The sequence below is a fragment of the Oncorhynchus nerka genome, linkage group LG23, assembly GCF_034236695.1.
Source record: "Oncorhynchus nerka isolate Pitt River linkage group LG23, Oner_Uvic_2.0, whole genome shotgun sequence".
NCBI classification, from domain to species: Eukaryota; Metazoa; Chordata; class Actinopteri; order Salmoniformes; family Salmonidae; genus Oncorhynchus; species Oncorhynchus nerka.
The window spans coordinates 38500653-38524683 of record NC_088418.1 but is presented as its reverse complement, the minus strand read 5'-3'; the positions used below and the strand labels follow the sequence as shown (position 1 = coordinate 38524683).

Here is a 24031-nt window from a genome sequence, read left to right as displayed (position 1 = left end):
GGGAATGTTTTAATCGTTGCTATGGGAATGACATCTTCAACGCACATTCTAATGAACTCGCACACCGAATCAGCGTATTCGTCAATGTTGTTATCTGACGCAATACGAAACATATCCCAGTCCACGTGATGGAAGCAGTCTTGGAGTGTGGAATCAGCTTGGTCGGACCAGCGTTGGACAGACCTCAGCGTGGGTGCTTCTTGTTTTAGTTTCTGTCTGTAGGCAGGGATCAACAAAATGGAGTCGTGGTCAGCTTTTCCGAAAGGAGGGCGGGGCAGGGCCTTATATGCGTAACAATGATCCAAGGTTTTTCCAGCCCTGGTTGCGCAATCGATATGCTGATACAATTTAGGGAGTCTTGTTTTCAGATTAGCCTTGTTAAAAAATCCCCAGCTACAATGAATGCAGCCTCAGGATGTATGGATTCCAGTTTGCAAAGAGTCAAATAAAGTTTGTTCAGAGCCATCGATGTGTCTGCTTGGGGGGGAATATATACGGCTGTGATTATAATCGAAGAGAATTCTCTTGGTAGATAATGCGGTCGACATTTGATTGTGAGGAATTCTAAATCAGGTGAACAGAAGGATTTGAGTTCCTGTATGTTTCTTTGATCCCACCACGTCTCGTTAGCCATAAGGCATACGCCCCCGCCCCTCTTCTTACCAGAAAGATGTTTGTTTCTGTCGGTGCGATGCGTGGAGAAAAACCCGCTGGCTGCACCGCCTCCGATAGCGTCTCTCCAGTGAGCCATGTTTCCGTGAAGCAAAGAACGTTACAGTCTCTGATGTCCCTCTGGAATGCTACCCTTGCTCGGATTTCATCAACCTTGTTGTCAAGAGACTGGACATTGGCGAGAAGAATGTTAGGGAGTGGTGCACGATGTGCCCGTCTCCGGAGTCTGACCAGAAGACCGCCTCGTTTCCCTCTTTTACGGAGTCGTTTCTTTTTGGGGTCGCCGGCTGGGATCCATTCCGTTGTCCTGGTTGAAAGGCAGAACACAGGATCCGCGTCACGAAAATCATATTCTTGGTCGTACTGATGGTGAGTTGACGCTGATCTTATATTCAGTAGTTCTTCTCGACTGTATGTAATGAAACCTAAGATGACCTGGGGTACTAATGTAAGAAATAACACAATAACACAAAAACTGCATAGTGTCCTAGGAACGCGAAGCGAGGCGGCCATCTCTGTCGGCGCCGGATATTACAACAGTAAAGCATCCTCAGACCATTCATATGTGGGGTTGCTTCTCAGCCAAGGGAGTGGGCTCACTCACAATTTTGCCTAAGACCACAGCCATGAATAAAGAATGGTACCAACACATCCTCCGGGAGCAACTTCTCCCAACCATCCAGGAACAGTTTGGTGACGAACACTGTCTTTTCCAGCATGATGGAGCACCTTGCCTTAAGGAAAAAGTGATACCTATGTGGCTCGGGGAACAAAACATCAATATTTTGGGTCCATGGCCAGGAAACTCCCCAGAACTTAATCCCATTGAGAACTTGTGGCCAATCCTCAAGAGGTGGGTGGACAAACAAAAACCCACAAATTATGACAAACTCCAAGCATTGATTATGCAAGAATGGGCTGCCATCAGTCAGGATGTGGCCCAGAAGTTAATTGGCAGCATGCGAGGGTGGATTGCAGCGGTCTTGAAAAGAAGGCTCAACACTGCAAATATTGACTCTTTGCATCAACTTCATGTAATTGTCAGTAAAAGCCTTTGACACTTATGAAATGCTTGTAATTATACTTCAGTATTCCATAGTAACATCAGACAAAAGTATCTAAAGACACTGAAGCAGCAAACTTTGTGGAAATTAATATTTGTGTCATTCTCAAAACTTTTGGCCACGAATTTATGTTGATAGTGTTGTCGTTCATCTCAACTCCGTGGAGCGTAAGATATTACAGTTTTGAATGTCCCGTTGGTAGTTTAATCGTCCTCGTAAGTTATTTATTTATTCTCCAAAGATTGCATGTTTGCTAGAAGAATGGAAGTAAGTGGGGGTTTATTTGATCGCCTACGAATTCTCAGAAGGCAGCATGACCTCCGGACCCTTTTTCTCTACCTCCTCTTCAAGCAAATCACGGGGATCTGGGCCAGTTCCCAAGAAAACAGTATATAATATACATAGCAGTATACATAGCTTTTGCCTGGTCAGTCTGTCATGGAAAGAGCAGGCGTTCATACTGTTTTGTACACTCAGTGTATTGGGAAGTAGTTTAGTGCCCCCCATTTTGTTATATCCATAAAAAAAGTTTCTAATCTCCTGATCTCTCAGATCTAAGACTTTAAAACAAACTTCCTTTTGATTTATTTTTGGACTGTCTGTTTTTCCATGTATGAATCTGTTATTCAATGCGTTTCTATGGACTAATATCAGTAAGGCTAAATTCAATGTTTCGTCAATTTTTAAATCAAATAGCTAAATGATGCTTGGTATGACCATCTTTAAACAAGTCCATATGTTAGCTTAGTTTATTCCTTCATTAGCATGTTTATTCCATATGTTTACACCTCTCTCTATCCATTGCATATAGGCTTCTCATTATGAATAATTATGCTTGTGTTTTATTATTGTATGGATGAGTCCTCATGAGTGTATATATTCTTTCCCTTTTAGAACCACAAATGAAATACATTTAATGGAAGCAGATTTGTCCGTGTGTGTAACTGTGTGTGCGTCCGCGTGTGCAGACAACCAAGTATACAGATATGGGCCTGTTGTGGAAATTCACCACTAAGAACTCAAACTCAAAGTAAATGAATCCATCTTTATTATCACAGCCAGTGATAATAAAGATTATTATCTTTACTATCTTTATTATCACAGCCAGTGATAATTATCATTCATCCATCCAAGCTTGATGAAAACTCTGAAGAGGGCGTTCTCTTTCAGTCTTCTTATACTACTACACAACCAATTAATTTTAGCATGATTTACATTATTCATTATTCATCATTGACGTTGGTTCCTGTACGTGACTGACTGGCATCTCACGAGGCTTCTTCTCGCAAAGCTGGGACCTTGAAACTGAGATACTCCTTTTGGTTCCCAGAACAATGTTCTGGGCGTCCTGCCAATTGGTCAGAGGAGGAGGTCACAGTCACCTGCACAAACCAAGATGGAGTGAGAGGAGATGCTGTTTACAATTTAAGGCGTATCTCTTCAGACAATAAAATGTCACCCTCACAGGCCTCATGTTCTAACTGGACAACCAGTTATAGTGGGCAGATCCAATCAAATCAGCATTAAGTAACCAGCGAGCTCCAGCTAGTCATTTTTTAAGTACCAACAGTGCATTCAGAAAGTATTGACACCCCTTGACTTTTTCCACATTTTGTGTCACTGGCCTACACACAATAACCCATAATGTCAGTGGAAAGATGTTTTTTTATATTTTTTTAAATATTTAATACAAATTTAAAGCTGAAATGTCTTGAGTAAATAAGTATTCAACCCTTTTGTTATGACAAGCCTAAATAAGTTCAGGATTGTTGAACATGATTTTTGAATGACTACCTCATCTCTGTACCCCACACATACAATTATCTGTAAGGTCCTTCAGCCAAGCAGTGAATTTCAATGCTTCAATGCTTCTGTGGGTCGTTCTGGATTGGAGTCTGTTAGATGAATGAATGTCATGTAAATGTTGAGCAGCTTCACTGTAAGTAGATTGTATGTTTTGTCATTCAATAATAATGATACAAATAAAGACTTGAAAATGGCAAAGTAATGATCAACAACCAACTTAACAGAGCTTGAAGAATTTTGAAATATATTGTACAATCAAGGTGTGTAAAGCTCTTAGAGACTTACCCTGAAAGACTCCCAGCTGTAATCACTGCCATCGGTGATTCTAACATGTATTGACTCAGGGGGTTGAATACTTATCTAATCAAGATACACTACATGGCCAAGAGTATGTGGATCCCTGCTCGTCGAACATCTCATTCCAAAATCATGGGTATTAATATGGAGTTGATCCTCTCTTTGCTGCTATAACAGTCTCCACTTTTCTGGGAAGGCTTTCCACTAGATGTTGGAACAATGCTGTGGGGACTTGCTTCCATTCAGCAACGAGCATTAATGAGGTCGGGGACTGATGTTGGGTGATTACCCCTCGCTCGCATTCGCCATTCCAATTTATCCCAAAGGTGTTGAGGTTGAGGTGAGGGCTCTGTGCATGCCAGCCAAGTTTTTCCACACCGATCTCAACAAATAATTTCTGTATGGACCCCACCGGGAGCATTGTCATGCTGAAACAGCAAACGGTCTTCCCCAAACTGTTGCTACAAAGTTGGAAGCACATAATCATCTAGAATGTAATTGTATGCTGTAGCATTAAGATTTCCCTTAACTGGAACTAAGGGGCCTAGCCCGAACCATGAAAAACAGCACCAGATCATACACCAAACGTTACAGTTGGCACTATGTATTGGGGCAGGTAGCGTATTCCTGGCATCCACCAAACCCAGATTCGTCCGTCGGACTACCAGATGGTGAAACGGGATTCATCACTCCAGAGAACGTTTCCACTGCTCCAGAGTACAATGGCGGCAAGCTTTACACCACTCCAGCCGATGTTTGGCATTGCACATGGTGATCTTAGGCTTGTGCGTGGCTGCTCGGCCATGGAAACCCATTTCATGAAGCTCCTGACAAACAGTTATTATGCTGACATTGCTTTCAGAGGCAGTTTGGACCTCGGTAGTGAGTGTTGCAATGGAAGACAGATGATTTTTACGCGTTACGCGCTTCAGCACTCGGCGGTCCCGTTCTGTGAGCTTGTGTGGTCTACCACTTTGCAGCTGAACTGTTGTTGCTCCTAGACGATTCCATTTCATAATAACAGCACTTACAGTTGACCATCTCTAGCAGGGCAGACATTTGACGAACTGACTTGTTGGAAAGGTGGCATCTCATGACTGTACCACGTTCAAAGTCACTGAGGTCCTCAGTAAGGTCATTCTACTGCTAATGTTTGTCTATGGAGATTGCATGGCTGAGTGCTCAATTTTATACACCTGTCAGCAATAGGTGTGGCTGAGATAGCTGACTTTACAAGCATTTCGCTACACCCGTAATGACATCTGCTAAACAGGTGTATGTGACCAATACAATTTGATTTGATTTGATCCACTAATTTTAAGGGGTGTGACTGAGATAGCTGAATCAACTAATTTCAAATGTCAGAATTTTTTTCCTCTTTGACATTACAGAGTATTTTGAGGCGATTGTTGACAAACAAATGACAATTAAATCACTTTTAATCCCACTTTGTAACGCAACAAAATGTGGAAAAAGTCAAGGGGTGTGAATTAATTCTGGCGAAAGAGGAGAGACCATCACTTCCATAAAAGGATCCACTCTCCCACCCTTTGGTTATTCTCAAGCATGCTTATCTTGCTATGATTGCAGTGATACATCGCACTCCTATTATGAGCGAACCGGGGTTACATAATCTTAAATTCTCTTTCAGTTACCAAACCCATTCACAGGATTGGTTAAACTCTTGAGGTCTCGCGTGTCTCCACCGAATTAGGAAAATCCGCCTTCAGTTTCTGGGTAAGGCGACAGAGGAAAAGCCATAGGCTCCAAGGTGCGACAAGGGGAAAAGGTTGACCCAGCCCAAAAATGGGGTTAGGTAATTAAACCTGAAAAACCCCTGTATATACTGTGGGCATGAACAGTGACTGGTAGAGCACAGTCCACCCACACACTTAGGGACACTAAGGACAGTAGTAAAGTGAAAGAAGGAGGACTATTATGTCTTCACACTTTCCAGTGGTTAATAGCTGCTGTGAAAGGATTTTAAGCACAATAGACATGTCCCAGAATGAGCTAAAAGCTTAGAGTCTGGGTGTAAACGACGTGGCCCCCTTAGAGACTACAGTTATGGATAAACTATCACTGGCCGTGCCCGAATACCCATACTAGAAAACTGCATACTCATTTCTGTGTTTTATCAAGTAGAATTCACTCGTCTTTTCTGAACTTTGACAGCAATCAGATTAATTGATGCTCTGTACCGAAATGAACGAATGGCGGAAGTCAATGTAATCGCACATTCGATGACACATTTAGAATAGTATTTTCAAAATCCCACATGCTATACTAACAGTTTTATAGTATGTGAAATTGTTTAAATAGTACTCAATGTGTCTCTACACCTTCTCGGAACATCTGAGGGTTGCTGATGTTGGGAATACCCTGGCTTCAGAGAGCATGTTTTATGATACAGGAGTTGGCCAATTCCCTACATGTGATACATCGAAACAAGTATTATAATTTTTTGGTACTTTTATTTAAATCAGGCGAGCCCAGTATGGGTATTTGGACGGCCACTGTCGGTGCCTCGGTAGGCCGAGAAAGTGGAAAAATGACCTTAACAAAGATGAACCTTCTCTCCAGCCAAAATATCCTGCAAGGAGCATAGGACCATGGAAAACAGGGTGTAGGAAGGTACCATCTCCACAACAAAAACACACCAAAAATGCACCAACTTGCGGATGTAACACTTCATGGTGGAGACTTTAGTTAAGTCACCGTTGGCTATTGAAAGTAGAACCCAGTTGAAAATGGGTGATTTCATAGCGAACTGAAGCTTGTATCCCCTCGTAATAGTAGACAGCCCTTTGGGAGTAACTGGATTAGATATTCTGCATAGCGGCTTACTCGGGCCAATTCCCTCGAGGGTCTCAAACATGATGTTTCTCAACCATAGTTTGTAGGAGTGTTATTAGGCTACTAGTGATTGGCACCAATATGGAAAGTCTGTGTCAATTGTCTGCATTTTCTTTTTCAATTTTAAAATTGGAGACTGAAATGTGACTGACCTGCACAGCAAGGTTTCCATACTAGTGACCAAGAAGATTTAAATGTATTGGACATTTGAGACATTTACTGGTCATCAATATGCACTGGGTGTGTAATCCATTAGGGCGTCCGCCCACACAGCCAGCGCCATCAATAAACGAGGGATGTTCGCCAAACGAGCCACATTTGTGTCCTTAAAAACAGCCTACAACTAATTACAAAAACACTATTCCTTGTGTTTCGATGTGTAGCATATGCAAAACCTATTGTTTTGTATAATATTAATATTTTAAAAATGAATATAAATGAAGAGAAGCTATGACTTAGCCCAGAGACAGAGATAGATATGTCAGATAGGCTATTGCATCTGCTATACAGATATAGGAGTACAGGAGGAGGCTAATTAGTTCATTTTCTATCAGAATATTTGTTATAAAGACAAGCATTATATTGTTTGATTATAGCAGTAACTCTGGTAGTCCTAAAGCATTCTTCCTCATTTCAAATTCAACTGTCGGAGGTTCAAATCTCAATTTAAGATCAAAAATAGTTATAAATTGCTGAGGTGTTATAAAGACGCAGGGTGAGACCCAGATGCAGACACCGGAGGCAGATGGTTTGAGTCTCTGATATTTATTGAAATACAAGGGGCAGGCAATGGGCAGGTCGGGGACAGGCAGAAGTTCATTAATCATGTCATAGTCTGAAAGGTACAGTGGGGGCAGGCAGGCTCGAGGTCAAGGCAGGCTGAATGGTCAGGCAGGAGGGCTCAGTGTCAGGGCAGGCAGAATGGGTCGGAACCGGGAGGACTAGAAAAACAGACTAGGAAAGCAGGCACAGGCGCAACAGACAAACAGAGAACACAGGTATAAATACACTGGGGATAATGAGGAAAATGGGCGACACAGTCAAGCACAAAGACAGGTGAAACAGATCAGGGTGTGACAGGTGCAGTCACTTTTGAGGACAAAAGTAAAGTAATAAAACAACAGTAAAAAGACATTTGAAAAAGAGTGGCAAGGCTATATACAGACACCTGTTAGTCAGGCTTATTGAGGTAGTATGTGCATGTAGGTATCGTTAAAGTGACTATGCATATATGATGAACAGAGAGTAGCAGAAGCGTAAAAAGAGGGGTTGGCGGGTGGTGGGACACAATGCAGATAGCCCGGTTAGCCAATGTGCGGGAGTACTGGTTGGTCGGGCCAATTTAGGTAGTATGTACATGAATGTATTGTTAAAGTGACTATGCATATAAGATAAACAGAGAGTAGCAGCAGCGTAAAAGAGGGGTTGGGGGGTTACACAATGCAAATAGTCCGGGTAACCATTTGGTTACCTGTTCAGGAGTCTTATGGCTTGGGGGTAATGAATTAAATGGTAGTACGTACTGGATGTCCTTTGGGTGGTGGGCCATTCTTGATACACACAGGAAACTATTGAGTGTGAAAAACCCAGCAACATTGCAGTTCTTGACACAAACCGGCTGGCACCTACTACCATACCCCGTTCAAAGGCACTTAAATATTTTGTTTTGCCCATTTACCCTCTGAATGTCTCACATACATCATCCATGTCTCAATTGTCTAAAAGCTTAAAAATCCTTATTGAACCTGTCTCCTCCCCTTCATCTACACTGATTGGATTTAACAAGCTACATCAATAAAGGGTCATAGATTTCACCTGGCTTCACCTGGTCAGTCTATGTCATGGAAAGAGCAGGTGTTCTTCATTTTTTTATTCAGTGTATACACACTGGTCATAAACCTCACGTGTTTAGTGAATCTAACTACAAAGCAGATGATGCCTTCACAAAAATTTGGTCAAAACATTTTCTTTCTTACCTCAAAATCTATCAAAGCCTATCACGGGGTCTTACTTCTTCACATGAGGGTTGAGGATTAAATTGAGCATGTGAACAGTGAGTCACATGATTCTAGCTTGTTCCTGATTAGAAATATTGAGTGTTACAACTATCCCATGTTACAACCATCCCCGGTCTCCCCTCCTTATAACCGATCTTAATCTAAATATGGAGCCCAATTAAAAAGACAGATCAAACTTAATTTAACCAACAAAAATGATATACAATAATAATAATTATAAAACAAGTGATTTAAAAATATTTAACAAATAAATAAATAAAAGTTCCAAAATTGCATCCTACCTGAATAGCGAGTTGCACAGTAGCCTGCATTTGGCCGAATCAACGTTCTTCTCATCTTTGTCCATTACAATATTAAAACGTGTCCATACAGAGGACATTCCCCTTGTAGCAGGCTCCAGACTAACAATTTTGTTTTTCAGTTGGTAGCACCAGCGCATTAACTTTTTCTCTCTTATGCTAACATATGGAATTGTTTTAATCTAACAGAACATTTAATATTTAAAAAAATGTTAAATGTAGCCTACCGCCCTATTCGTCCTATGCACTCGTAATGACCAATGCGCATTATCTTCTCTGTAAAATAGTTGATATTAAGCTCAACATTTGAGTTGAGAAATAAAAAGTAGACCTACAGAAAGCTGAGAACATCCTCTCTCCATCCGTGCCAACTGGAGAGTTGTGTTTTCCAAGCAATTGGATTTTAAAATGTTATACAATCAGAACACTTTTTTTCTCCCGAGCATTGTGCATGTGACTTGAATTCATTTTAATTATGTGAATAGCCTAATGATGATGGTGAGAGCCCAGTAACAGATTGACTGTAGTCCCTTTAAGCATAGATGATTTTTTTCACTGTCTCTCTAAAATCACAATGTTTTGATTTATATGGTCATGTGACAAAGATAATATTTTTGTCTCTTTTATCAAAATCATTTTTTCCAAAATGAACTGTTTTATTTTCATAACTGATCAACATTCAGGTATACTATGCCCTATAGATAATATTCTGCCCATGTGGACACATTTACTTTAGGCCATATAAAAACAGCTACATGACTTAATGAAAGTCAGCCAACAGACTATATTGTTTCACATTCTTTAATAAAAGTTTCCCCTCCAAATAGGCCTACAAGGAAACTCTATGTGTCTTGATGACATTGAGTGTGCAGGGGGGTCTGTACACAGCGCAGTATCTTGCACAAAAAATGTTGCCCTCTCGACAGGGTCTGAAGACCTACGCTTGGCAAGCAAAATCCTTCAAGGTTTGCATGTGAGAAGATTAAGCAGGCAACGGGTATCCAGTCAATATTAGGAGAGCTAGAGTAGTGAGTGACACTCTTTGTGACAAAGAGAAGCGAGAATAACCAGAGGGCGGGAGGGAGAGTGGCTCCTTCTATGGAAGTGAGGGTCACCTGTCTCCAACAGACACTTTTAATAGGTACTTCTGAGAGAGTAGGATTTCCTAGCTAACCCCCACATGTCATACTTCGAAATAAGTATTTGAAAGAAACCCTGACAAAGGTAGTAGCTTGCTACCAAAACATTGGTTCGTATCTTTTGATGAAATAGAAATTGATGAGAGTAACCCCCCCCCCCCCCCCCCCACAGCTCCAGAGGAAGCGACACATAGGAAATGACATCGTAGGAGTGGTGTTCCAGGAAGAGGCCACACCCTTCGTAGCAGACATGATCGCCTCAAACTTCCTCCACGCCTTCATACTGGTGCAGGTGGACAACCCCTGTACCCAACAAACCACCTACAAGGTACTGAACAAACACACACACTCTAACCCAGGGGTCGGCAACACCGCAAGTAATATTTTTGGGCCCCCAAAATATGTTTTTGTAAAAAAATATATAATAACGTAGATTTAGTCAAATCACCAGGAATTCAACAAAACATTTGTTTAATTTTGGAAATCTGTTCCCAAGGATTCCCATGAATAAAAAAAAGAGACATGATTGTATGAAATTATTGTTATTTTCAAATACAATTTATTTTGGGGCTTAGTTTTGGTCAATTTGCATTGTACAATTTATTATAATGATGTTCTGGCCCCCTGACCATCTGCTCCGATAAAAATCAGCCCATGGCTGAATTAAGTTGTCTACCCTTTCTCTAACCTAACATACACACGCACATGATGACAACTCTGGTCATTATGGTTATGATTGACAGGTGTCAGTCACGGCCCGAGAGGGTGTACCTTCATTTGGCCCGCCCCTCCCCAGTCCAGCAGTGTTTAAAAAGGTGAGAGCAGCCTGAAGAGATTTAGGAAACATGGTCTATTCCGAGAGAATTCAAATACATTTCAGCTTTTACCTATTCATGAATAATTGCTCTGGGGTTTGAGACCTTTTGTTGCATTTGTCTGTTTTTCTTCTCTCGCCCTCTCTCTCCCTCCAGGGTCCAGAGTTCAGAGAGTATCTTCTCACTAAGTTGATCAATGCAGAGAATGCCTGCTACAAGAGTGACAGATTCGCCAGGCTGGAGGTGGGTAATAAATAAGTTATTTTAATGATTATATTGTATGGTAAGCACATTGCGTACTACAGAGGGAGTCTCAGACCCACCTAAACCTAGGAGGAAAACCTCAGACCCAAGCCAAAACCGTGTTTATGTGGTCTTGAATGGTCTCTCAAGTCATAGACCACAAGGTCAAGATTTGAACTCAGGTCAAATGTATAACATATTTAAGTGCATTTTATGTGGTTTATATTACTTGCATGTGTGTAGGAGCGAACGCGGGCGGCCCTGCTCGACGGTCTACATGACGAGCTGCACAGACACACTCAGCGCATGCTGGGAGTGGGCATCGGCCCCGAGGAGGAGCGGGCGGAGAATGGACATGGCCACGGAGGACTGCTGGAGTCGATCAAGGTCAGACACACACACACACAACTATCTCTCTCTTTTCATGTTTCCCTCTCTCCTACCTCCACATATTTGAACTCAAAAAGGCATTAATTAATGAGTGAACAAGAATACATTTTCTCTCTCTTTCTCTCTCTCTCTTCCTCCCTCTCTCTCAGAGGGCGATGCGAGGAAGGAGTGTCTCCATGGAGATGATGGCAAAGGGTGGAGGAGGTGGCCTGTCCACCAGTCTGAGTGGAGGGGTTCTGCTCCACAGCAGCTCTGATGTGAGAGGGGGTGGGGGGGGTGATTAGAAGTGGAGGCAGAGGTCAGGAGGTGGGAGAGAGTCGGTGGGAGTGGGGATGATAGGTGGTTAAAAAGGCGAGGACAGGGGGACAGTGAGTCTTATAGTTGATAAAATGCTGTTACAACTTCTCACCCATCTTGCTCTCTTTTCCCTACTCCTTCCCTACTCCTCTCTCTCTCAGGCAACTAATGTTAAGTCTCCAGTGAAACGTCGCTCTGGTCTTTTCCCTCGTCTGCTCAGTATAGACAGCCAGACAGAGAGACATAACCACAATCATCGCAGGTAGGACACAGACACACAGAGACTATAGATGTAGATCACATCTATAGATGTAATGAATGTGTTGGTGCCTTTCGGGCAGTTCAGAGTGTTCATTGAGGAATGGAGTAGTTTTTCATGACTGTTTTTTGTTTGTATTTGTAATTTTGTAATTGTACGACGCAGGGCTCCCTAGCAAAAGGGACCTTGGTCTCAATGGGACTCTGTTAAAACAATTAAGATACAAAGATTTAGTACATGATAGTGGCGCTTTTGTCCTTTACAGTCTCCATAGTGACCAGAGAAGCTTTGATACTGGCCACCCCACGCAGGAAGTGAGGTCAGAGACCCTCTCTAACCCCAGCTCTCCAGAGGCCTCTCTTAAGGAAAGGTGTGTTTCCCCCAAATTGGATCCCTCTCTCTCTCTCTCTTTCTCTCTCTCTCTCTCTCTCTCTCTCTCTCTCTCTCTCTCTCTCTCTCTAGGCCCAGCAGTGTAAAGTTAAAAGGGAGCAGTAGGACTAACGCCTCTCTTACACCCCCCCTAGGCCCAGCAGTGTAAAGTTGAATGAGTGCAGTGCAAGCAGGACAAACGTCTCACACTCCTCATCTAGTACAAGTAGCTTCAGCAGTGCAGCAGGAGAGGGAGAGGCCACCGACACTGACCCTGTGAGTGGGACCTGTTTGATTGAGTGAATGTGCGTGCTTCAAAGAGAATGAGAATGTGTGTATGTGTAGTGTATTTCTCACTTTATCCCTTCTCTTCATCTCTCCATCCCTCTCCATGTCTTTCTCTAGAACACCCTGGCACCCTCAGTGTTCCTTTCTGTTCACAGCCCCTCCCTCACTGTTGAAGGTCAGAGTTCAGGGACCCCTGTCATTATGTGTCGCAGCCCCACTGGTAACCACGACAACAGCTTCCTGTACTTTTAATAATCGTACTTATCTAACTTAACGTAAATATTTCTTAGTTATTACATCAGAGGAAATGTTTGTTTATAAATGCTTGTTTTGTTTCTCTTTTCAATCTAGAGTTAAAGAATAAGAGTTCTCCTAGATCCAACTTGAAGTTCCGTTTTGATAAATTGAGTCACTCTGCGACAGTAAGTGTGTGTGTGTGTGTGTGTGTGTGTGTGTGTGTGTGTGTGTGTGTGTGTGTGTGTGTGTGTGTGTGTGTGTGTGTGTGTGTGTGTGTGTGTGTGTGTGTGTGTAAGAAAGAGAACCTGTGTGTGTCACCAGCCCCTCCTGTCTTTCTAACAGGGACACTAGGTGACAGATGTGGGATGAGAGAGAGATAAAACAGGTGAGGGAGGCTCTTGTAAATTGAAATGTGTTGTGTTTTAATTTGTTTCTCACTCTGTTGTTTCTCATTTTGTGGTTGGAACTGTTTCTCTTTTTCCCACTTTCTCAGTTCAAATGGGATGGAGGTATGAAGGGCAGTACATTAGGGATGGGTGGAGAGAAATAACAAGAGAGAGAAGGCCCCTCCAACCTGAGGAAGAGGTTGAAAGAAGAGAAATGGCTCAAGATGGATGATTCGGTACACACACTACAGTGGAAGTTTTAGGCCCAGGCAAAGCTTTGCTCTGTGGATAATGGTCCTTTCATATTCAGCTGTCTGTGTGGTTGTTTCCTGAACACTGATCAAAGTTCTATGAGTGGCTCTAACATGGGTCCTTGTCAGCAACTGCACTGCATTCAATACCACACAGAACTGTAAGGCATAGATTCAATTCAACATCACTAAGGCCAGAAGTTTTTCCTGACCATGTGGTCTAACCAGGAAAAACTCTGGCCATAGGCATCACCAATGGAGGCAATATTGATGTCCAGACCGCCATTCTTGGAAAGGGAAAAGTAATCATGGCTTGTCATACAAATGTTACAATCTGAGGGTCCCTGGAATTTCTACACTGAACAAAAATATAAAAGCAACATGTAAAGTGTTGGTCCAATGTTTCATTAGCTGAAATAAGATCCCTGAACGACACGCACAAAAATATGATTTCTCTAAAATGTTGTGCTCAAATGTGTTTACATCCCTGTTACTGAGCATTTCTCCTTTACCAAGATAATCCAGCCACCTGACAGCTGTGGCATATCAAGAAGCTGATTAAACAGCATGATCATTTCATGTGCACCTTGTGCTGGGGACAATAAAAGGCCACTCTAAAATGTGCAGTTTTGTCACCCAACACAATGCAACAGATGTCTCAAGTTTTGAGGGAGCATGCAATTGGCATGCTGACTGCAAGAATATCCACCACAGCTGTTGGCAGAGAATTGAATGTTAATTTGATGTATGCACTTCACGGATTAATCCCGGTTTCAACTGTACCCAAGCAGATGGCAGATAGCGAGCGTGTATGGCTTCGTGTGGGCGAGTGGTTTGCTCATGTCAACGTTAAAAACAGAGTGCCCCATGGTGGCGGCGGTGTTATGGTATGGGCAGGCATAAGCTATGGACAATGAACACAATTGCATTTTATCAATGTCAATTTGAATGCACAGAGATACCGTGATGAGATCCTGCGGCCCATTGACGTGCCATTCATCCGCTGCCATCACTTCTTGTTTCAGCATGATAATGCATGGCCCCATGTCTCAGGGATCTGTACACAATTCCTGGAAGCTGAAAATATCCTAGTTCTTCCAATTGCTTGCATACTCACCAGGCATGTCACACATTGAGCATGTTTGGGATGCTCTGGATCAACATGTACGACAGTTTTCTCCAGTTCCCGCCAATATTCAGCAACATCGCACAGCCATGGACAATCAGTGGAACAACATTCTACAGGCCACAATAAACAGCCTGATCAACTCTACGCGAAGGAGATGTTGCGCTGCATGAGGCAAATGGTGGTCACACTAGTTACTGACTGGTTTTCTGATCCACGCCCTTACCTTTTTTTTCAAAGGTGTCTGTGACCAACAGATGCATATCTGTATTTCCAGTCATGTGAAGTCATAGATTAGGGCCTAATTTATTTATTTCAATTAACTGATTTCCTTATATGAACTGAAACTCGGTAAAATCGTTGAAATTGTTGCATGTTGCATTTATATTTTTGTTCAGAAGGAATAAAGTGATTCTTGATTCTGTTCTAATTGTTCTATTTCTCTGTCTGAAACAAACATCCATGCAAAAGAGAAAATGACAATGCAAAATCAAAGAAAAAGAAAAATGTACCCAGCAAACATCACTCTATTGGCCCCATGTGGGTATTCGATTGGCAAGGTGGGAACGGGCTAGCCCACACCAGGCCCATACCGATGGACTATATACAGCTGCAGCGATCGGTTAGCTGCTCAGATAGCAGATGTTTAAAGTTGGTGAGGGAGATAAAAGTCTCCAACTTCAGCGATTTTTGCAATTCGTTCCAGTCACAGGCAGCAGAGAACTGGAAGGAAAGGCGGCCAAATGAGGTGTTGGCTTTAGGGATGATCAGTGAGATACACCTGCTGGAGCGCGTGCTACGGGTGGGTGTTGCCATCGTGACCAGTCAACTGAGATAAGGCGGAGCTTTACCTAGCATGGACTTGTAGATGACCTGGAGCCAGTGGGTCTGGCGACGAATATGTAGCGAGGGCCAGCCGACTAGAGCATACAGGTCGCAGTGGTGGGTGGTATAAGGTGCTTTAGTAACAAAACGGATGGCACTGTGATAAACTGCATCCAGTTTGCTGAGTAGAGTATTGGAAGCTATTTTGTAGATGACATCGCCGAAGTCGAGGATCGGTAGGATAGTCAGTTTTACTATGGTAAGTTTGGCGGCGTGAGTGAAGGAGGCTTTGTTGCGGAATAGAAAGCCGACTCTAGATTTGATTTGTTTGATGTGAGTCTGGAAGGAGAGTTTACAGTCAAGACAGACACCTAGGTACTTATGGATGTCCACATATTCTAGGTCGGAACCATCCAGGGTGGTGATGCTAGTCAGGCGTGCGGGTGCAAGCAGCGAACGGTTGAAAAGCATGCATTTGGTTTTACTAGCGTTTAAGAGCAGTTGGAGGCCACGGAAGGAGTGTTGTATTGCATTGAAGCTCGTTTGGAGGTTAGATAGCACAGTGTGAATGGTCCTGGTGCACCAACAAAGTGTCAGGGGAAGCCAGCTTGGATTTGGCTTCACACCAATCACATCACATCAGAAGCCAAACGTAATTCACAGGAAAAAAACATATTGTTGCATCTCGTTGTGTCGTTGTCCTCCGGTGGCTAGCGAGCTAAAACCATCCATTTCCTAAATTAGCCATGGATGGAGATAGGGATTTGGAGTTGTGGTTTTACTTAATTCTCCATGCTGGCAAATACTTACAACTGTGATTCTGATCCAACCATAAATTCATGCATTGTACCGCTGCCCTGAGAGGATGGAAGTTCAACATGTAGCTAGATGTAGTAGGCTAATGTTATTAACTAGCTGGCCTGGTGCATCTTTGCCCTTGAAAGGAAGTTAGGCTAACAAGTAATCGTTTTAGTCAGGTAGACTAGGACAGCAAAAACTAAAAGTGTGTACTGTATGACAGTCACAGACTGTTTAGGCAACATGAAAGAGGAGGATGGCATTGGCATTTCTCTACAAGTAGAGTGAGTCAACATGTCTTTTCGACTTGCCCGCACACACACAACACGGGCTAACAAGGTAATATCAAAGAGTTTCTAAACCCAGAGGCCCACCATTGCGGGACCACTTGCCAAACAGACCAGGCTGGGGTTTGGGGTTTGAGAAGTCAATGAGAGAAATTCAAAATTCTTCCTTTGTTCATTTTCTCTACATGTAAAAACACAACCTAGATTCGAGCCAATATCTTAAGTAGTTGAACATGTTATTACTCCAACCTCATGAAAGTTACAAACTGACACATTTTCATTTTTGTAAAAATTAACTTTATATCGAAGGAGTGCCTTTGATTTGACGGCCTGCACATGAGCAGATGGCCGTTAGACTCGATGACGTGTTAGCCAACGTCGCCATGACATCGCCTACAAGTGTGATCGTGAATTTCTACTGTACCCTCTTTGGTAATATGGCAGACATTTAAAAGACTACGGCTACCGGGAACCAAACTCTTGACACTGGTTTGTGGCAAGAACTGCAATGCTGCTGGGTTTCTCATGCTCAACAGTTTCCCGTGTTTATCATGAATGATCCACCACCCAAAAGTATTCCAGCCAACTTGACACAACTGTGGGAAGCATTGGAGTCAACATGGGCCAGCATCCCTGTGGAACGCTTTCGACACCTTTTAGTCCATGACCCGACAAATTGAGGCAGTTGATTGAGTTGATAGGCTACAATGTTGCCCTTCACTAGCGATAGTGCAATTCAAGACAGATAGAAAGGGAGGCAGATAGGCAGAGTAGGGAGATTAATGCAATTGAAAGAACCTGCATTGTCATCAGGATATTTACTGTTTTTATTTGTCGGATTTATGTATATTTACTTAGTTGACAAAGGAAGTTATAGGCCTACTGCTACATTGGCCTTGGCTATCTCTCATTTCTTTAGCCGCCAATGGCTCATGGTGAATCAATGTGTCCATATGGCAGAAGCTGGTGCTCTTGCATTAGTGGAATTATAATTTTAGATTTTTATCATTTTAATTCCGATTTGTATTATTAACCAGGTGACAATAATTTTGAGAATTGAAAACATTATTATTGAAATGAAACTGTTCCACGAAAATGCGCATATGAAAAACATAACTAGCACACAGTTTCGGTAGAAATGGTAGGATAAATTGTAAGCTTCCCCAAACTTGAAACTCCCAATCTTGAAATTCAAGCGCCTAGGAATAGACTGCTGTGAATAGAGCGCACATTATTTATATTTTTTTAAAGGGTAGATCAACTTTAATATTGCAGATAGATATTATATCAATGTAATTGTCTGCATCATTTCAAATCCCCCATATATTTGTTTTTGTAAATATATTTTCCTTTATTATTTTCCCCTAACACCACCACCCCTCCCCTAATTGGAGTAAACTAATGGACAACAATACTTAGGCTTCTACTGACAGCTTATACATACTATATCCATTTTACAGACACAGTATATTTTACATTAGTTATCTTGTGTTTGTTTTTAGTCTCACCCTTCAGCTACCCTCAACCCCTCCCATCTACAGTGCATTCGGAAACTATTCAGACCCTTTCTTTTTCAAAATTGTGTTTTTTTTCCCTCATCAATCTACACACAATACCCCATAAAAGGTTTTTAGAAAACTTAACAAATTTTTAAAAACTATGACATTTGCATAAATATTCAGTCCCTTTACTCAGTACTTTGTTGAAGCACCTTTGGCAGCGATGACAGTTTCTTCCATTCTTCTCTGCAGATCCTTAAAGCTCTGTCAGGTTGGATGGGGAGCATTGCTGCACAGCTATTTTCAGGTCTCTCCAGAGATGTTCAATTGGGTTCAAGTCTGGGCCACTCAAGGACTTGTCCCGAAGCCACACCTGCATTGTCTTGGCTGTGTGTTGTTGGTGAACCTTCGCCCAAGTTTGATGTCCAGAGCACCCTGGAGCAGGTTTTCATCAAGGATGTCTTTGTACCTTGCTCCTTTCATCTTTCCCTCGATCCTGACTAGTCTCTCAGTCCCTGTCGCTGAAAAACATCCCCACAGCATGATGCTGCCACAACTATGCTTCAACGTAGGGATAGTGCCAGGTTTCCTCCAGACGGGACGCTTGGCATTCAGGCCAAATAATTCAATCTTGCTTTCATCAGACCAGAGAATCTTGTTTTTCCCATGGTCTGAGAGTCCTTTAGGTGCCTTTTGGCAAACTCCAATCGGGCTGTCATGTGCCTTTTACTGAGGAGTGGTTTCCGTCAGGCCACTGTACCATAAAGGCCTGATTGGTAGAGTGCTGCAGAGATGGTTCTCGAAAGTTCTCCCATCTCCACAGAGGAACTCTGGACCTCTGTCAGAGTGACCATTGGGTTCTTGGTCACCTCTCTGACCAAGGCCCTTCTCCTTAAAGTTACATGTAATTTGCACCATGCATGATCATTGCAGCCTATCATGGGGGCGGCAGCGTAGCCTAGTGGTTAGAGCGTTGGACTAGTAACCGGAAGGTTGCAAGTTCAAACCCCCGAGCTGACAAGGTACAAATCTGTCGTTCTGCCCCTGAACAGGCAGTTAACCCACTGTTCCCAGGCCGTCATTGAAAATAAGAATGTGTTCTTAACTGACTTGCCTGGTTAAATAAAGGTCAAATTAAAATTTCATGAGAACGGGCTCACTGAGCATTGCTGTACAGCAGCCTACTTACCAAAGATTGCACTGTGTCCATTACAATATATCAATATCCATATTACTGTAGCTTCATTTTATTCTTTTTAACTATTTCTATGGCGCAATTTATGGAAGATGCCAAAACCTTGGAGATAACAATAGATAGAGAAGTCAAAGATAGGCCAGTGGTTTTCATCTGTGGTAAAGTTTTCCCTAAATCAATGTGTATGACAAATCCAGCTCCAGAACCAGTCATAGAGCCAGCTGGCTAATCTTTTTAATACAGATATTAGCTGTATTAAACTCCATGCGGAGATTCTATGTGGAAATTCCCACACCCAATTTGGTTCGCCTTCGTCATTCTTCGGAGGTGGAATCTAAACATGCATTTCCTCTCGAGGACAAGAAATTACATTGAAATAGTGGTGAAAACTTCCTCTCCGCACTGTTTCCACATGCCAATGTGGGCATGTTTCCTGGTAAAAGATGGGCTTATTTCAGGCAACGTGAGTGCTACCTTTACCAGATATGGTCTGCCCACTCTGCACAAATGCCTTTGGGGCCAACGTTGAGACGATGAGCAAAGGAGCATTGGCCTAATATTGGCAGCCTACATGGGGCCAATATTTTTGCCCCCATTGGGCCCACATCTTGCCAATGTGGACATGTTTGCTGGATATATTTTTGCACTAAACTGACACACTGTTGTGAATAATTCCTAGTAAGTGATATTGATATATAGTGGGACAAAAAAATATTTAGTCAGCCACCAATTGTGCAAGTTCTCCCACTTAAAAAGATGAGAGAGGCCTGTAATTATACTCACATCATAGGTACACTTCAACTATGACAGACAAAATTAGAAAAAAAAATCCAGAAAATCACATTGTAGGATTTTTTATGAATTTATTTGCAAATTATGGTGGAAAATAAGTATTTGGTCAATAAAAAAAGTTTATCTCAATACTTTGTTATATACCCTTTGTTGGCAATGACAGAGGTCAAACGTTTTCTGTAAGTCTTCACACACTGTTGCTGGTATTTTGGCCCATTCCTCCATGCAGATCTCCTCTAGAGCAGTGATGGGGCTGTTGCTGGGCAACACGGACTTTCAACTCCCTCCAAATATTTTTTATGGGGTTGAGATCTGGAGACTGGCTAGGCCACTCCAGGACCTTGAAATGCTTCTTACGAAGCCACTCCTTCGTTGCCCGGGCGGTGTGTTTGGAATCATTGTCATGCTGAAAGACCCAGCCACGTTTCATCTTCAATGCCCTTGCTGATGGAAGGAGGTTTTCACTCAAAATCTCACGATACATGGCCCCATTCTTTCTTTCCTTTACACGGATCAGTCGTCCTGGTCCCTTTGCAGAAGAACTGCCCCAAGGTATGATGTTTCTACCCCCAATGCTTCACAGTAGGTATGGTGTTCTTTGGATGCAACTCAGCATTCTTTGTCCTCCAAACACGACGGGTTGAGTTTTTACCAAAAAGTTTCATCTGACAATATGACATTCTCTCAATCTTCTTGGATCATCCAAATGCTCTTTAGCAAACTTCAGACGGGCCTGGACATGTACTGGCTTAAGCAGGGGGACACGTCTGGCACTGCAGGATTTGAGTCCCTGGCGGCGTAGTGTGTTACTGATGGTAGGCTTTGTTACTTTGGTCCCAGCTCTCTGCAGGTCATTCACTAGGTCCCCCCGTGTGGTTCTGGGATTTTTGCTCACCGTTCTTGTGATAATTTTGACCCCAAGGGGTGAGATCTTGCGTGGAGCCCCAGATCGAGGGAGATTATCAGTGGTCTTGTATGTCTTCCATTTCCTAATAATTGCTCTTTTATACTGATAACAAGTTCAAACAGGTGCCATTAATACAGGTAATGAGTGGAGGACAGAGGAGACTCTTAAAGAAGAAGTTACATGTCTGTGAGAGCCAGAAATCTTGCTTGTTTGTATGTGACCAAATACTTATTTTCCACCATAATTTGCAAATAAATTCATTAAAAATCCTACAATGTGATTTTCTGGATTTTTTCTCTTCTCATTTTGTCTGTCATAATTGAAGTGTGCCTATGATGAAAATTACAGGCCTCTCTCATCTTTTTAAGTGGGAGAACCTGCACAATTGGTGGCTGACTAAATACTTTTTTGCCCCACTGTAAATGTGTCATGTAATCATGTTGCACATACTGTATACACTACAGTTCAAAAGTTTGTGGTCACTTAAAAATGTCCTTGTTTTTTAAAGAAAAGCAAAAAAATGGTTCATTAAAATAACACCAGATTGATGCAGTGTATACATTGTTAATGTTGTAAATGACTATTGTAGCTGGAAACAGATGATTTTTAGTGGAATATCTACATAGGCGTACTGAGGCCCATTATCAGCAAGCATCTATGTTCCAATGGCACGTTGTGTTAGCTAATCCAAGTTTATAATTTTAAAGGGCTAATTGATCATTAGAAAAACCTTTTGCAATTATGTTAGCACAGCTGAAAACTGTCATTCTGATTAAAAAAGCAATAAAACTGGCCTTCTTTAGACTAGTTGAGTATCTGGGGCATCAGCATTTGTGGGTTCGATTACAGGCTAAAAATGGACAGAAACAAATAACTGTCTTCTGAAACTCGTCAGTCTATTCTTGTTCTGAGAATTTAAGGCTATTCCATGCGAGAAATTGCCAAGAAACTGAAGATCTCGTACTACTCCTTTCACAGAACAGCGCAAACTGGCCCTAACCAGAATAGAGAGAGGATTGGGAGGCCCCGGTGCACAACTGAGCAAGAGAACAAGTACATTAGAGAGTCTAGTTTGGGAAACAGACGCCTCACAAGTCCTCAACTGGCAGCTTCATTAAATAGTACCCGCAAAACACCAGTCTCAACGTCAACCGTGAAGAGGCGACTCCGGGATGCTGGCCTTCTAGGTAGAGTTCCTCTGTCCAGTGTCTGTGTTCTTTTGCCCATCTTAATCTTTCCTTTTTATTGACGAGTCTGAGATATGGCTTTTTCTTTGCAACTGCCTAGTAGGCAGGGAGTAGTACACAACGTTGTACGAGATCTTCAGTTTCTTGGCAATTTCTCGCATGGAATAGCCTTAATTTCTCAGAACAAGAATAGACTGACGAGTTTCAGAAGAAAGTTCTTTGTTTCTGGCCATTTTGAGCCATTTTGAGCCACAACTTGCCATTGGAATACAGGAGTGATGGTTGCTGATAATGTGCCTCTGTATGCCTATGTAGATATTCCATTAAAAATCTGCCATTTCCAGCTACATTCCAGTCATTTACAACATTAACAACGTCTACACTGTATTTCTGATCAATTTGATGCTATTTTAAACCACAAAAAAATGTGCTTTTCTTTCAAAAACAAGGACATTTATAACTGAACCCAAAATTTTGAACAGTAGTGTATGTACAGTGTGTGTGTGCATATATATGAAAAGAGCACACGTCTTGAAAATTGTTTTCATTCTCTCATGTAATTGCACTAAAATACCTGGTGGTTATGGGTGCGCTTGCTTCCATGCTCGCCCAGATGTCAGGCGGGTCTTGGTCCTTCCCACCCTTGGAAAATCCCTTTGGGCTGGGGTCAAGTGCACCCACTGACCAGAGCACCCACTAATGGGAGCGGCCATTTGTATTGTATTTGCATTGCACTGTTGATGTTGTTGTCAAAATTATTTTTTAAAGATATACAAAAATACAAATAGCATTGAAAGCACGAGTACTTATTTTCTATCCATTATGCACCTGACCTCTCCTTACTAAACCTGATTTTACCCAAGTGGTAAACCCTTATCAATAGTGTCTTAAATTATCCCCATAACCAAGCACTGAATCAAGTAATTGAGTACAGTATTTTTAACATATAAATATAGTATATGAATATATGATATATATGTTAGTATGTTATATGATTGACAAATGCCTATTTGGATTTATGTGTGATTGTATGATGAGGGACAACAGTTGTGGAGGTTTCCTGATGTCTGTTGTTGTCACCCCTGGTAATGTATAGATTATAGCCTATATACTATTTATGATTGAGCACATAGCTAACCCTATGACTGTGATATATGGGTCAGACATAAACAATAAAAAAATGTAGGTTTTGTGTTGCCATTGTCTTGACAATGAAATAATAAGTATGTAATTTACAGTTAACACATGTAAATCAAATTTACTTATGTGCCAATGGAGAATTCGCTGAATAAAATACTGTATTTTGTGTCACAAGACAGGTTTCCATCGAATGTTTTTATGCGAGTAAAGTACATGTTGGATAAAAAACCTCATGACAGGGCGAGAAATGCTGGTGGAAATTATTTTATGCCCAAATATCAAAGTAAACTTGCAGTCACGCGATGACGTGTGCTACGACTCGGGAAAGAATGCAGTTTATTAGGCTACAGATAAAATAAGTTATGATGAACTTTACAAGGTGGTGAAAGTGCAAGGTGATGAGCTTGATTCTCCTTTCCAATAAATATCAAGGGTCTTATTCTGGTGACATGATGATTGGCTGCCGTTTGACAAAATAATCTGGCTCTTTTTTGTCCATAGTAATTTCATCATGTACTATACCCACACTGTATCTGTGAGCTGTTAGCTAGAGCACACGTGCCAATACCAGAGGGGGCACACTCACTAT

General features: G+C 42.0%; 1 protein-coding gene across 2 annotated transcripts in view; it reads left to right on the top strand.

The window, feature by feature from the left end:
• Positions 1-23616, top strand: part of LOC115106810 (rap1 GTPase-activating protein 2-like) — an 87986-nt gene extending 64370 nt beyond the window's left edge. For both annotated transcript variants that reach the window (XM_029629921.2, XM_065008105.1), the window contains exons 13-24: positions 10324-10479; positions 10895-10966; positions 11123-11209; positions 11453-11596; positions 11749-11856; positions 12058-12158; positions 12421-12525; positions 12680-12800; positions 12930-13032; positions 13164-13234; positions 13392-13434; positions 13543-23616. In XM_029629921.2, the coding sequence (XP_029485781.1) occupies positions 10324-10479; positions 10895-10966; positions 11123-11209; positions 11453-11596; positions 11749-11856; positions 12058-12158; positions 12421-12525; positions 12680-12800; positions 12930-13032; positions 13164-13234; positions 13392-13400 (1077 nt within the window). In that variant the 3' untranslated portion in view covers positions 13401-13434; positions 13543-23616. The remainder of the gene's footprint in view (positions 1-10323; positions 10480-10894; positions 10967-11122; positions 11210-11452; positions 11597-11748; positions 11857-12057; positions 12159-12420; positions 12526-12679; positions 12801-12929; positions 13033-13163; positions 13235-13391; positions 13435-13542) is intronic.
• The last annotated feature ends 415 nt before the right edge of the window (positions 23617-24031 follow it).